Source organism: Buceros rhinoceros, unplaced genomic scaffold (assembly GCF_000710305.1).
Source record: "Buceros rhinoceros silvestris isolate BGI_N320 unplaced genomic scaffold, ASM71030v1 scaffold17866, whole genome shotgun sequence".
Lineage (NCBI taxonomy): Eukaryota > Metazoa > Chordata > Aves > Bucerotiformes > Bucerotidae > Buceros > Buceros rhinoceros.
In genome coordinates this window covers 98,881-114,790 of record NW_010416076.1, presented here as the reverse complement: position 1 = coordinate 114,790, position 15,910 = coordinate 98,881, and the positions used below count along the sequence as shown (strand labels likewise).

General features: G+C 43.4%; 1 protein-coding gene across 1 annotated transcript in view; it reads right to left on the bottom strand.

Annotated features, from left to right (window-relative positions):
• The window catches only part of LAMA2 (laminin, alpha 2), a gene marked incomplete at both ends in the record, with an annotated part of 120,064 nt that overhangs the window by 9,156 nt on the left and 94,998 nt on the right, over window positions 1-15,910 (bottom strand). The window contains 10 exon segments of the mRNA XM_010137681.1: window positions 1,702-1,912; window positions 2,419-2,595; window positions 4,641-4,789; window positions 6,068-6,080; window positions 6,120-6,283; window positions 8,242-8,362; window positions 10,595-10,606; window positions 12,026-12,164; window positions 13,511-13,655; window positions 15,321-15,483. Of these exon segments, the coding sequence (XP_010135983.1) occupies window positions 1,702-1,912; window positions 2,419-2,595; window positions 4,641-4,789; window positions 6,068-6,080; window positions 6,120-6,283; window positions 8,242-8,362; window positions 10,595-10,606; window positions 12,026-12,164; window positions 13,511-13,655; window positions 15,321-15,483 (1,294 nt within the window).

The following is a 15,910-nucleotide window of genomic DNA, read 5'->3' as shown; positions in this document are numbered from 1 at the left end:
CACCACAGTGAGCATTAATCTGTTCAAGCCTTTTCACCCTGCTGCTGCCTGTTCCTTACCTTTCTATAGTTGCTTCACTATATACCGCAGCTTTGCTTACTTTCAACTCCCATCAGACAGACACGTTGGAGCCCTCGTGTTACAACTACTCCATCTTGTGGGAGCGAGTCAAAAATGCTCCCTAGAGCATTAAACCGCTGACATAAGTAACTCCGGGGGCTTGGGGAATGCCCATCTCAAAGCCCCGGCTCCCGTTTCCAGGTACACAACTGGCTGCACGTGCTGCAGAGCCTTCGGTCCTTCCAGACAGAGCCGTGCCATACCTACCTGGCCAAGGAAGGTGGCCCTGAATCTCAGACACAAGATCAACCGTAAGGAGTTAGGGGTCTGAGCCTCATTCTTGTACCCTTTTTTTCCTAGGAAAACATTGTTAGAAATCCTACTGATGTCCAAGGAAAACCAGATGTGAATTCTGGAAACAAGCCAGGTGATGGAGTGACTGTGGCCATGAATTCAGGTTCCCCTGTCTCTGGCTGAAAATTTCTTGGTCTTCAAGCAATTAATCAATAATCTTAATTTCTAGGGCAATTAATTGATAATCTTAATCCCTGAGTGACACAGAAAACTCCAACAGAAACAAGTTCAGTGTTCTGTAATGTGCCAGTGCGAAGGTGTGAAATGGGGTGAAGATTAAACCCGACCCAGCATGGGAGTGCATCCCAAAACGGTTATAAGATCTTCTGAAGCCAGTCGGGGAGAAACTGTTAAAATAACTGGTTCGTTTGTACTTGATGCATATGTACAAAGAGAATTTAAACGGTCCTGTTGTTAACTTCTCAAACCTGTTCTGTTATGGTTCTGTAAAACACGTAAGCAGGCTCCTCACTGGGAAACACGCAGCTTCTCACACTGTGTGGAAGCCTCACCCGTGCTGAACAACATCCTGCTAAACCCCCGGGTTGTACGCAGATGTAACGAGATGCAGCCAAGGATTTTCCCCTCAAAAATACCTTCCAGTGACTATATTATTCAGTTTAATATGCAGATATCTAAACATATCTTTTCTGGGCAGTAAAATACCACATCAACTTGTAAAACTGTCCCAGAAGAGGTTTCTTCTTAAATTTCATTATATTAAGATTTCTGGCAGCAACAGCTGAGCTCAGCTGAGCGGTGCCTGGGGTTCCAGTTCCTAAGTCCCCAAGTCTCCTGACTCAAGTTATAAAATCGCAGTGGAGGAACTGGGGCATCAAACAGACCTCCCCGGTTTACCTCTTTCTTCATCCTGTCACTGCACACGGCTGTTAGGTGCTTTGGAGAACAGCACAAGAAATCTCATAGTGCCGTGGATTGCCCACAGGGAGATTTCCCTTCTGGCCACGATCAGGTATCGCCTGTCTCACATCCTGAAGCGCAAGGGTTTAAGGCTAAGCATGCAAGCCGAAGACAATTCTGCCGCTATAGCATTCTTTAAATGACTGCTGTGATAACCCACGCAAATGACTTCAACCCGTTTTCCATTATCCACAAGTTTTACTGACCTGCAATGAGGTGTTTGTTCCCTTTACAAAATCATGCTGAACTGTTACTACTTTTCTGTCAGATTCCTTCATTATCCTTGGTGGCTCATTTTTCAGTTCAGCCTGGAAAAAGAAACTTTTCAAACTTGACCTGAGTGAAGTGATCTACACATACCAATGCTGAAGGCAGAGATGGTTCTGGAGGAGGAGGGGACGCCGGAGTCGTCCTCAGTCTTTCTTTTTCCCCGTTAGCGTCTGGTTCAGGTTGGATCAGGACTGTCGTATGGATTGGCTTATCGTCATCCTCAGGTGGCCTCACCTCTGGTTCTAAAGAGGGACATTGGCCAATATCTGCATTTTCAAAGGACACGGGTTGGGCAAAGTCCATGGGGCTGAGAACACACAAAGAATTGATGTCTGTTGTTAGTTTTTCTTCCTTTTTACCACCCATTTACAACAAATAGTTCTACGCTGCAGTGTAATTCCGCTTGACAGGACACAAGAGTCAGGATTCATCCCTTTCCACAAAGCAAATAAATTCCCATGGGGGTTCTCAGAATTTGTATGCTCTTGGGAGATCAACCTTACTCAGAATAAAGCGTTACAGTACACTATAAATACTTCTCACTGAGGGAAGGCTTACTGCAGTGTTCCTGTTGAATTCCTCTGATTTTATGGATAAACAGGCACTGGCCTGTCTGTAAAACAGCTCATTAATTGCACAGCCTGTGGAGCATATATTGTAGACAGAAACCCCGAAGGGCGTATGAAGAAAACAGATCATATTCTAGGATTTGCTGTTAGCGTGATTCCTTGCAACAAAGAGGTTTCTTTTGGCAGCCAAGGTAGTTAACCAGACCTCATTAACTGGACATTTACTGGCATCGGCGAGACTTACGTGGCATTGATGACAAGATTCCATATACAGCCCTCAAACGGTGGTATGTTCCGGAGAGGTGCAGTCTGAAACGGGGAAGAAGCACCCCCCACAAAGAGTTTCTTAACAGGAACGGGCTGGTCTGTTGGCAGTCGCTGAGTCTGGACTTGGTCTTCATCTACTTGAACACTGAACATCCTGTGAGAAAGATTTGAAAGCGAAGAACTTCAGTGTTTTTGAAGGTGAATGTGGAATGCTAGTTGGAGTAATTTCTCCAGGTTGTTAGACTGTATTTAATAGAATTCAGTCAGGAGAGAACCAGGACCTCGAAAGCAGCTCTGTGTGTCTCTGGTGAACTCTGATATGATTTATGAAGTGCAGTTTTTATTTCAAATATCTTACAGTCATGGACAACATCAGGAGCTAACTATTCAAGTGTCTTTAGTTATTTAAATCCAGCCGGGTATCTGTAAGCAAGCAGCTTGATTTTTCAGAGTTACTGAACATCCTTACGATTTATCCACAAATAATCAGTTTCTGACACATAACCTCTACTTTTTGCAGCTGCAAAATTACACTGAAATCCCAAATTCTTCCTTAACCAAAGCAAGCAATCGAAAATGGTTATTGAAAAGAGGTTGGAGGAAGGGCAGGGAAATCAGTGTCAGGACTTGAGTTGTCCTCCTTTGTGCTGCTGCAAGTTAGCCATGGCTACTGGTGTCAGTATTTTCATCAGCAGGCAGTATTTCATCTGCTCTTCAGCTGTTACCATAGTAAACATTGTGGCTTCAAGCAGAACCATACGATGATGTGCGTTCATCTCCCACAGCATCCTATCATTTCCTTGGAAGAGAAAGCAACTTCTTTGTAACTACACGGACAATTACACCTCTGGAGAGTTTTCAAAGGGTGTTCCTCATCTCTAATCAAATAAAGCTCGAGTTCACGATGAACAGGGGAGGGGTTAATCTGAATTTATGTCCTATCACATCCATTGCAGGTTACAGAAACTGAAGACTTCAGACCATCTGTTTTGTAACAGAGCTACTTGGAAGACACAGAGCTTTCATCTGAACAAGCATCATCATCACTGTACAGCAACTGTGTCTTGATGTACTCTCACAGGTCAAGCTACGGTACTTGCTTTAGCGCTGCAGGAAAAAACCTCCTTTGTTGTTCAGAACTTCTTATTATCATCCGCCCATTTGTGTTCTGGCACAGTGACACAAAACGCAGTCACCCATTGCCAAAATAACCTTTTCCCTCAAAGAATTTACAGTTTTGCCTCACTCCCACGGTCACTGAAGCTGGGGAGAGGTACTGTCTGAAGGCATTATCTACAAGATTCTTTTTTAATTACACACTACAGAAAATTATACTGACAAAGGTCAAAGGAGAGCAAATTCTAGAGAGGACAGCAGGGCACCTGGGGACTAGACAGGAATTGCTGCTCCAGAAGGCTGCAGTGCTGTGGGGGTCAGGGCATTTTGCAATGTGCTGGACGTCGCATCTTCTTTCTGACTTTTTTTTTTAAACAAAACCGAACAACATTGTGCACAGTGCACTGAAATCCACGGAATGGCTGTACAGTATGTCCAAATGTCCCCAGTAAACCCCACTTGGAACTAGGGCTATGCCAGGCTCTGCCCCAGGAAGAGCTGTGTCTAACTGCTTTTTACAACGTCTGAGAAGGGGCAAAGGAGTTTCAGCGAAGCTGTTTTAAAACAATATGGTCTGAGAAGGTCTGCAGTGGCTTTCCAGCAAAACCCGTGACTGCTGTTTATCTGGGACTGGGTGTCTTTGCTGTTTTACTGGGCACCACCGTAACCCCACATATGAGCACCAGCACATGGCATCTCAAAAAGGCTGCCGGCTGCTGAGCTGTTGCTGTTCATACACCTGGAGAACAGTCCTCTTCCACACATCTCAAAAAGGGGTTTTACTGCACCACAGCAGCATTTCTCATCCACAGGTTTGATTAATAAAACAGATTTTCCAAGAACTGGATGGTTGAAGAAGGCAATTAAGACAAACGCATTTCTCTGGAGAAACAGTCTGGGAGAGCTCTGCAAAGTAACGAGCACATCAGAAACGAACATCTCACCACTCCCGCCTAAGGATGGGATTCCTCTAAATCCTTTGCCTCAGAGAAGCATTTACATGGATTGCTAAAGACATCGGTACCCGGCCCCCGCCGAGTGAGCCACGCGGGGTGGTCCACAGCCCGCCCCGGTGCTTGTTACCCTTTGGCGCGTTCTAGCCGGACGGAGTGCGCTCTGCCATCGTGGAACTCGCCAGCTCCGGGTCTGACGGTGATTCTGTGGGGATCCCGCACGCCGGTGGAGACGAGCGCTTCCAGCCGCCCCCTGTTCAGGAACACTGCATAGTAGGCCTGCGGGTGCAGAAGGAAAGTTGCATTTGGAACGCAATGATTTCTCTTTGTTTTACATCAGTGTGTATGATTTATTTTCTTACACTGGTTTTTAAGTTGCTCATTGTAGATAAGATACTGCAGTTTCAGTTGTGCTGCTGCTACATTCAGACTCTCCTGTGTGTTTGTAATGAGGAACACATAAAACATCATCATGCTGGAAAGCCTCATCAAGAGATTTAACTCTTTGCACTCCTATTTGCCCAGAAGGATGGAGACTCCTAACTTACAGCTCCCCTGCTTTTTGCTGTTATGAGAAGCCTCATCTTAAACCCACGGTGCCCTGAACAGCATCGATGCCAGCGTGAGCTCTGTGTTCGGTGGGCTGGCAAACCAGGCTAGTAGTTTCTCTAGCAACCACAATGATGATGTGGTGGATTTCAGGATCTAACCTCCAGTTACTATAGCAATGAGTGTCATGCTCACTTCTGCGACCTGAGGAGCTGGGAAACAATAAAGGCATCCCCACCCTGGAGTGGATGTCACGCGGGCGACCACCAAAAGGCGTGTGCTCCTTCAGGGCACTGAGAGCTCTCTTCCAAAACAGACAGGAAGGAGAATGGTGAGATATCATTTCCCAGAAGTCCTGAACAATGAAAGCACCAACATGCTCTGTCTGTCTGTGAGGTTCTGAATTATATCAAGATTTGAATAGTTTCTAACAGCAATCGCGCTTTCACCAGTTAGTCACTCGGTCTCTGTGGGTACTCCCTCTGAACAGACTGACTCTGCTTCAGAAAGGATTTCTGTGAAGATTCGTGTTTTGTGGGAGAGGAGGAGAGGCTGGAGCGCTCTGATATACCACAGCAGATCCCCAACAAAGGGCTTATCTTTTCATCCTCATTTATGTCTGCATGAACAGAAATGAGAGATGTTTCCAGGCATTAACAGTCCTCACCCAGAATGAGTGCAGAACAGTATTCTCTAATATTTAGCTTTGACTAAAAAAACCCCTGAAACATGGAAGCATCTATACGATAGAAAAAAGCCCTGTTAGTTGTTATTTAGCAACAAGCAATGGGGCTTTATTCTAAATTTTCAAGAGAAACTGTAACTCCAATGCAAAAAAACCCCCAATTCTGAGCCTCGATCAGATTGCCCATCAGATACCGGCTAACGCTAGAAATAATTTATTCCAAATTTTAACTCTAAACCTCTGACAGTATCTTGAAACAAACCTAGTGGAAGAAGTTTACTGAAATTGTGGGGTTTCTTTATCTTTTGCTGGGTTCCTCGTACCTGTCCTGTCTGTCTGCGCTTCCGGAGAGGGGCAGCTTTCCTTCCGGAGTACCCACGCTTTCTCCTGGGGGGCACCACTGTGCCGCTGGTGCCAAACAAGATGATCCCGGACTCGTTCTTGGTGCTGAAGGAGAGGTTGATTTCTGTGCCCATGTCAAAGGAGACAGGCTGCAGTTCCACAAAACCTGGCTTGAGGAAGCTGACGGTGTAAATGTTCTGTAGGAAGAGAAGGACAGGAAAGAGCATTATCAGGATTAAAAGCAAGAACACGAACATGCAGAAAGGTTTCTTAACTAAAATAATAAACTATGTGTGAAGAGATGGAAAGCAGTAATAAACATTCAGCAATTTACTTCTCAAAGTGTTGTGCAAACATTAATTTACCTGTTTACATCTGGCATCATTAGAGGCTTTCTGGAACCCTGGCTTACAGGAAGGCAAAGCTCCAGTCTTATTTCGGTATGTCCTCTTGGGTTAAAAACAACTGCACGCGGGTGGGCTTTCCTCGAGTTAGTGCAGTGGGGTTTTGCTTTTAAATCAATACAGCAGAGGACAACAGCCAATATGAACCTCAATTAGGTTCTGTTATTGGCCGAGCGTGCCCAGAAACCACTTTTCATTAGTCGGTGCTGCTTCATCACGACTGCTTCACTAAGCACCACTTACGACTGGACTCGTAAACAAAGCACTCACAGCACACGACCCAAATCTTTGGACGCTGGCAGCCGTCAGCACAATTTAAAGAGTAGAGTATGTCATCAAATCATAGCCCAGGGCACAGTCCTGAACATTTTCTGTGGCTGCTGCCAATTCACGGATTCTTCCAGCTGTGAAAGACTAGTCTATAGAAACGGTGACTTCTTCTAAAGTAACTGTTTCCAGGTCTAGAGGTAATACATTTTGCAAGATAAAACTGTTGCTGATGATGTTCACCTTTCTCCGAAATCCAAAGGCATTTAAGTAATTGGGCACATATCCAGTCTCTACCTTTTGCTTTTACTTCTTTTCTTTTTCATTACCCTACATATCCCCTTGTGGGCAATTACAGTATTTTATTTAACTCCCCAACAAAACAGTGAATCCAATTGCATTCCAACCTCTGAAACCGTAAGTGTTAAAAAATAATGCGCAAAACAAAGTAACTCCTAAGATTCACAGCAACGGAAGAAAATGAACACAACTATCCTTCTTTCCTATTCAGGAAAGACTCTACAATAAATGAAAACAAGTATGAAACTCTGTAGGAAATTTTTGCTAAGTGATGTTTGTAAGATTGAAAAGCATTTGAGCAATCTGGTTATTTCCAGTTTCGCTTTATCGCAAACCGGCCATCTCGTGAGAGGTCCATCTAGCCTAATATCCTGCCCAAGAGTCCTTTTGTGGGATGCTTTTTGTTCTCATACACCAGAAAGAAATATTTATTGGGAGGCAAATGTCACTGGAAATATTTTATGTATGAAGACTCTTCTTTTCCAAGGAAAATTACTATATTCTCTTCCAAGCTTAGGATCAGGTTCATCAAATGTTATAAACATTGAAAGCCTGTTAATGAGAAGCAGCAACACTTGAAACTAAATAGACTTGAGTTGTATTTAAAGTTAAAATAACGACACCAATTTTGCACATTCTTAAGTGATCAGCAAGAACTGTGCCTTTCAGCTCAGTAAGTGCTCTACAGTTCCGATCCTGAAGGTGAATTTGTTTCAATTATCCTCAAATACAGCATGATTTTCGAAGTACATCATGTTTCCTGTAATGAATGATTTTATAACAACATGTAAAAACATTTAAATCCTTGGATTTTCATGTGTGTGAAGTTTTTGCAAGGCTTTTGCGGTATTGTCAGTGCCTAATTCTATCCTCCTTGATGTCAATAATTCCCATTTTAGCCAGCTGAAACAAAGCTAAACCATTGCTAAGCATTTCAGAAAATCCTGCCCTTGGGACAGGGATATCACGACTGGCCAGGGCTACTTTCCAAGAAGCTGGGATGTGGAAAACTACTTGCTGATCGGACTCATGCACCTTTCTTTTCCTCAAATACGACCCCTCTGATTTCAGGTTAGATCCCAGCGTGAGTCTGAATACACCTTACGCAATGGGTTATGCCATCAAATCAGACACCAGAAAACATTTACACCCATCAGAGCAAACCACGTGGAAGTCAGACAAACCTCTAGTGTGCATCCTTTGGTGAGACCAACAAAATCAGGACTGCTCAAGATGTTGTATGGTGTTCTTGAAATTTCTATCTCTTTGAGACAACCTGCGTATTTCTTTAAGTTCACTTCAGGCCTAAAAAAAGGTAGAACAACGGTTTTTCAAAAACAGAGTTCAAGGAGAACACAGCCAGCCAGCCACACACCCACGCTTTCAGATGCTTGGTTTTGATTTTTTTTTAAACGCACACACGACACTCAGATGGATTCCTCTTGCCTCCTACCACCTCCAAGCACATATTGCACTCTGCCCTGCATCACGCAAAGGTGTAGCAGGGGGTTGATCTCAGCCCCAGCTGGCAACAGTCCTCTTTTCCATTTTGACTTTTTTTTTTAGTGTTGGGTTTTGGTTGGGTTTTTGGTTTTGTTTCAGGTTGTTGGTTGTTCTTTGTTTTTTGTTTTTTTGTAAAGGAGAGCTGCCACCTCTGGTGTTTCAATGCAGTGAGCTAAGAAATGAGTAAGTAGCTGTTCCTTAGGCAAAGCAGAAAGATGCAAGCCAGCAAACCATACCAAGGACAGATCTTGACTGGAAGACAGATGTTTCATTCATCTTTCTGCATGCTGGATCCTAGTGAAAGAGGAACTTCAGCAGCATACAAACATTTTGTGTAAAGTCTTTGGCAAAGACTGAAAAGAAATTTCATTTGCTTTTTTTTTTATGCTTTAGGAATTCTTTTTGTTCAGGTGGACTGACACTTGTTTTCTAGGTATTTTATATTCCCAGGCTTTTTCCTATGAAAACCACTGCCTATTTTCTGACAGCACAGCAATACATTTGACTTTACAGGCAGCTAAAGAAAACAAAACACTTGTGTTTGTACAGAACCTAACGATCCATCCAAGACAGGAAAATATCCTGATACAATTGCAAAGTTCCATGATTTGGCTCATCAGCTGGTTGACAGAAAAAAAATGAGAAACCCTTTGAAAGTAACAGCAAAGCCAGCAGACTTGCATACAAAATGATCATTGCCCAGGCCTGGGGACACCAGAGCGACACCGTTAACTGCCGGCAACATCTGAACCAGGCTTGAGAAAAGAAGCCTTGTAAAGTCACTTACGGAAAAAAGCTGCCATTCATACCGTGGAGAGTAAACTCAGAAAGAAAAACACACGCTAGTTAATTCGCTCACAATATTACCCGAGTGTTTACTAGAGTATCTGAATCATATGAACAGCTCAAAGAAAGAAAAATGAACTTGGAAAATAAATAAGTAGCTACAACTGTGGGGAGAAAAAACAAACAAACAAACATTTCAGCTCCCTGGAAGGAAAGAAAAGTTTTTAAAGAACATTAATTACAAAATAACACCATTTTGCACAGGTACTGTTCAGCTGCGTGTTTTGGCACCGAAAGCCATTCTTTGCAGTACAGCCGTCCTAGCAAGCGTGGCACACCAGCATCCGCTAGGCAAGTTCAAGCAGGCACCTGGTTTACAAACCAATCCACACTCTGCTTTAGTTACAGTCACAGAGTTACGGTCACCTTTCATTTCTGATTTTATTTCCTTGCTCTTCCCCTGTTCCTTTACAGGCTCGTCTTCCCAGCAGCAGAACGGTTTTGCCCCATCACTGCCAGCAGTTCCCAGTCTCCCATCTTTGTCATCCAGAACCCGCTCACGTTCCTGCCCTGTCCAGTCATGGACTGCCCTCACGCTGTCCTGCTACAAGCAGTTGCTGTCACTGTGTAATTCCCAACCTGTATGAACTCTACACCCTTGCAAACATTGATGCTTTTTCTTAAGACTTTCTTTTCCCCTTGTTCCCATCCAGAACCCACAGGACAAGGTCCAAGTTCATCCAGATCTTGCATAAATTCTTGGCCTTGGGGGGAGTGAAGTTACACTTTTCTAATTCAAGCCAGGAATTAAGCTGCAAAACACAGTGAAGTTTAGTTCACATCGCAGCAAAAGTATCGGACGCTGAACTGCAAACTGAAAACGCAGTCAGAAAGAGGTGACCTCCCTTCTCTGCCCCCATCCTCCCGTTCTTCACCAGTGCCAAATTTGAGAAAAACCTGCTGCTCGCCTTCGTACCCTCCTCAGTACCCATTTCCCTGCCGCGGAGCGAGGTGCTGCCTGCATTGCTCCGAGGAAGCAGCTGCGTGCGCAAAACACGAGCTGTTCCTGTGGGGGTGTGCACAGCGTGTAAGGTGACGGTGTTAAGCACGTGGAGCAGCTGCGCTTGTTGCAGCGGGAGCAACTTGCTGACTGAACAGCCCCAGCGTAACAGCTAGTACAGACACTGCCGCTTCAAGCTGTGCTTACGGGACACAAGCGAGTCATGCAAGTAATCTGATTATTTTTACCTTGTTTTCATACTACAATGAGAAAGAAAAAGAAATTACGTTAATTGTCGCAAATGACACTTCTTTGCAAGGTTCAAATATTTCACAGTGAAGCAGACACACACCATTTACAAACAGCACGTATAGACGGTGAGATTCAATACACGCTATAGTAACTCACTGGGTTGCTCTGCAAACAGCTCCCGTAAAATGTAATAACATACCAGACAGCTTTTACAACTTGGTGCTATACTTGCTCCCGAGTAAAAGTGTAACAGAACCTGGCAGAATGGACACGACCTGAGAATGACAACGTCACGGGTACCTCCGTGTCCGTGGTTTGCAGCAGCTCGGCTCTGCCCTCATCCCCCTTGCGCTATTTTCCATTCTAATTTACTGTAACGCTCATCTTGCCCCAGTGACTGATGAATCGGAGCTGTAGGCAAAACGCTCACCACAGGCCCAAGTAGCTGATTTTCTAAGCAACCGCAAAGGATGTTCTGGAAGATAACTGCTCTAGGCACTTCGCTATACACTGGTGTGATTTCACAACTAGATGATATAGTGGTATATTCTGTGAGTAAAATAGATTGTAAATCTTTTTGTTGCTGGGTGGTTTGACATCAGAGGTCAGTCATCAGCCCAATGAATGAACAAATACATCCATTCTTTTAGTAATGGAACAGCCTGCGGACTAATCACAACAGTTCCCTGTACCTGTTAGCCCATTTCTGTAGTTTATTAAAGCTTAAGTAAAAATTTATTAACATTTTTAAAATAAGTACTGAGAATTTTATTAGCATAAGAAATTTGGGATCAGGCTTCTGAACGGAAAAGGTTGCCATATTTCATTCACCTTAAATAAAATATATTGAAAGTATTGTATATAATTACTTTAAATTCTGAATACAGGAGGAATTTAGTTTAAGGAGTCCAGGACCTTCTGACTATAAGTAATTTTAAATGGTACCTAACCCCAATATTTTTATACGTATTGAAAGCATCCAGACCCTGGTAATACAAAAACACACGTACCCATCTCACAGTAATGTCATGAGAAATAGTTTCTACTTCAGTTTTTCTAGTCTTGCACAAGGTAAACACTTGCACTTAATCGTGTGGAGGTACAGAACCATTTCTGTCAGTTTAATCAGATTAAATCAAATTTAAAAACTACTTTAAAAGTCAGCTACATCATGGTTTGTGCACAGCATAGAGCTGTACTGCAGCGTGGCCACTATTTCTGTGGTATTTATGTCACGTGAGCTGCATGACACTGAAATACACGCCGTATGCAAAGGAAGCATCGGGCTGCTGCAGCAGGTACCGGCTACGCTGGGAACTCCCCATTCACCTACTGCAAGTGACCTTGAGAAACAAGTACAGAGAATAAGAGCACAGAGCATTTGCAACCCTTACCAAAAGCAAAGAAATGGGTTTGAGCCACGTTACCTTAGATTTCTCAGGGTGGGCAATCCCCCAAAATAGATTTTCTCGTGTCCTTTTAAGTTAAGCCCAAAGTGGCTGCCTGCGGAAGCTGTTGCTACGGTCTCTTCTTCGTTGGTGTCTATGTCTACAATTGATATGTTGGCTGGAAGACATCGAGACATTGGAGATTAGTTTCAAATATCAGACACGAACAACGATGTCTTAATGTAAGAAAACAACAGAGAAATATTTGGAGGGTTTGCAGGGGAAGGGCGAGGCCAGGAAGGCTGTATTTTGCGGTTCAGACTCTGGATTTCCAAATTGTCAGTTATGGGCAGGGGAAGAGACCTGCACTTTCCTCTGTTTCCATAACAACCAGAAAAGCTATAGCAATTCCGGACTGGCTTTACTGTTACGTATTTTCTAAACCCTTTTCCATTCGGTATCTTCTTTGTGTCAGTGTAATTTGGAGCTAACGCTTCAGCACAAAGTCAAGACAAAGAGATCATTTTACGTGCAATTTGTGATTTCAGTCCAAAGGTTGTCACTCGAGCAGGACTTTTTAGCGTAACAGTTTGTTAAGCATTGTCACTGTGTGCCTTGGAGATCGCTGCTCAGTCACTCTGAGCCCTTTTCAAATCCAAAGCACTCAGTTGCTGTCATCTACACCTGGAGTCAGTGATGTGCTACATACAACCACCCTCTTTAAACGCTTGTTCCATGTGTGTTTTAAATGTATGGATTAATACACAATATAAAGTTCAATGAGAAGGACGAGACCCAGTGAAAAATGCTAAGCAGTCCCCAAGGAAGAAAGGGATATTCTGCCGTAGGGATGGGAAGAAAGGATTCCTTCCTCCTCCTTTCCTGCCTTCTTTTTTTTCCTCCTTCAAGATAAATGCAAGACACTGCTTATGATCTACGCTACCCCCACATTTACATACCTAAGGAATGAAAGGAACCTTTATTTTAACTATAGAAGTGACCAGCCTGATTTCTGCTTAAAGATGGAATACAGCAAGTCTGGAAATGAGAGACCTGTCAGCCTCTTCAGAGGTTTCCAAGGGAGGACTGCCTAGGAGAGGTAATGTGTAATTCCCCACTGACCGTAGACAAACTACCAGTACGGAAGTCATTGCTTTTTTAAAATGCTTTGGGATACTCTGCCCTAACAAAAATCACACAGATTTGTTTTATGATTTTGAACATCATCAGGAAACTGACAAAAAGCTTTTTTTTCCCACTCAGAAGCATTTTAGAATGTGATTTACTCAACTGTAAAGAAAAATTACGCCTAAAAATTAAGTGACCTGTTCTTTGAAGGCCTGTTTGACAGCACAACCACTGCCGTGCAACTCAACACCCCTGTAATCTAAGAGAAAGAAGTTGCTAAATCACTAGAACTTCCTAATTCTGGCCAGTCTGCACGGCCCCTGCCCCACGAGTAGCCAGCCAGCGGTGCTGCACAGCTGACTGGGGAAGTCACGGCGCCAACCCGCAGGAACTCACCTTGCTTTTGAATTCTTGACAGGGTGAAAGATTTCCATTTGCCATCGTTATGATTTTGGTTGCTGATTACAGAAGCCGTACCCGAACCCAGATCGTAGCTGACTTTTATACGCCCACCACTGAGTTCTACGCTCATGAAATCCTTCTGTTGACGAAAAGGATTAGATACACAAATCATGCTTCTTGCTCATTTTGGTAAGAGGCGTATAACATTAAATAAACGCTTCCTTTTCCTGCGTGACAACAGACAACTTTTTTCAAGCTTTTGAAAAAAGAAAAAAACCAACAACCACCCTACTTAGGCATTTACTGCCCAGGAATGTAACGTACAAGTCTGGTGCCAACAAGATCATTTTCCCCCTTTTCTTCTCCTTTGGATTCTGAACTTAGTTGCAATTTCACTAACAGCTTTGCTGGAGTTTTGATGGGATGTTTGTACTTATATTTTCTTAGATTGAAGACAAATACACGTTATAAATGTCCTGAAACTAATACTCAGCTTTGAGTACACGTCTGTACTACAGTTAGTACATTTACTACACACCTCAGCTAGATTTAAACTTGTAAGGCAGGAAACAAGAATAGTGAAGGCAGTAAAAAGGGCTTGTTTGACCGGGGTTTACAGAGACTAGTCTGTTCTGTTGGAGCAACAGAGAGCTATGAACTATTATTGCCATCAGCTGCTGACACCAGGAAGAGCATCCTCAAAGTTTTTATACAGTGGGTCAATATGTGAAGATATTAATATGTTGTATCGGGGGTCAGTTGCCTGCCTTCCAGCTCTCAGCGATTTTCAGACTTTTTTTTCTAAAAAAGTACGTAATTATACAAAATAATTATACACAGTCATCTAAAATAATTGCATTAATTATACTTTCAACATTCAATTATATAAAAGTTAATTAGAAAAGCTACGTAAGTACTTCATTATCATACTAAAATGTTATCTTTTACTACAGTCAGTCAGGAGGAGTACCCTCAGTCTTGATAATTCCAGCAATTCTGATGTATTTTCCCAAAGTACAGGAATCTGAAATAAGACTGATTTGCACAAAGAGAGTTTTTGTAAAACAGTGAGAGCTCAGCAATTCTTCAAGTCATCAGGGAGAACTGCTGTACGGAATTTCTGGCCCGTATGAAGAAGCCAAGGAAAGGACTCTGTTTCCAGTCAGGCATGCAAATCGATCTGGATGGGAGATGCTGAAGCTGAGTTATTCCTGATTCACGTGAGGAACTGGCCAGGGGTCTTTATAAATTTCATAATGTGTATGAGCAAAGAACCTGAACGGCTTTGTAACTAACGTTTCTACTCTGTGTTTTAGCTGTAAAAGGCACCATCTGTAGACCTGGTAAAAATATCATCACCTGTGCGTGCCCCTCACATTAAACACAACCTTTTTCTGTCAGTAGAACTTCCATCCAAGACTTGTCTCTTCCCACACTCTCCCTGCCCTCGTGCTATGGCATTTTAAAGTGTGAATGTACAACCACAACTGAAAATGTTTGCACAGGTGAACTTCTGGGAAAAATGAAAATTAATAATAAATTTCAGCTTTTCAGAAAAGCTGAAATTCCCCTTGGTCTGACGTAATGCTCCCCAGTCGCTAAACAATACGTAGTCAACTTTCACGCTATAATGTTGTCTTCACTCGGACACCAGTGAAGCATCACAGCAGGCGACATCACACCAGGACAGTGATACATTAAATTACTAGTTTTTTCATAGCAGGATGAATTCAGCCACTGCAAAGGTGGTGTGAAACTTGTAAGGAGGTGGTAAAACCTGCGGAGGTTAGCTGGTAGTTCTTACCAAGTCATCGGTAGCAAGATACATCAGCAGGGCGTTTGACGCAAAGGTCCTGAATTTGAACATGACTGTGGAAATATTGGGGTTCCAGCGGATCGGGCGGCTCACCATGGCATAGCCGTCGCCGTCGAACTGGACCGTCCCTTCACTGTCGGCCACCTGCGGGCTGAAAAGGGCCAATTCCATCAACTTCCTTTCGCCGCATGAGGTTAAAAGAAAAAAGTGGGGGGCCACTGAAGGTGGGGAACACCTACTGGGAGTCTTCCTGAACTTGGTTTGTTTTCCTACCAAACCCTCATTTTGACAAGCGAAGCTGTAAGGTCAGCTCAGGGGCTGTCCAGCACAAGAGCCCATCTGGGAGGAAGCCGGGAGAGGAATACATTGCGTACATCTCACGGCCTGTTGTGCCTCATTTTGCAATCCTCAGTGTAAAACAGCGTTAGGTGCTCTGTTAAAAATCTTGGGTTTGTTATTGCTCCTGATTTTACAGAGGGTCCCAGACTGAAAAACCCTGGAAACTGTGATTCTCTGTTTACCCATAAATTACAAACATCCCCAGAGCAGAAGCCTCTGTCCCTCCACAGTTTTTGGCA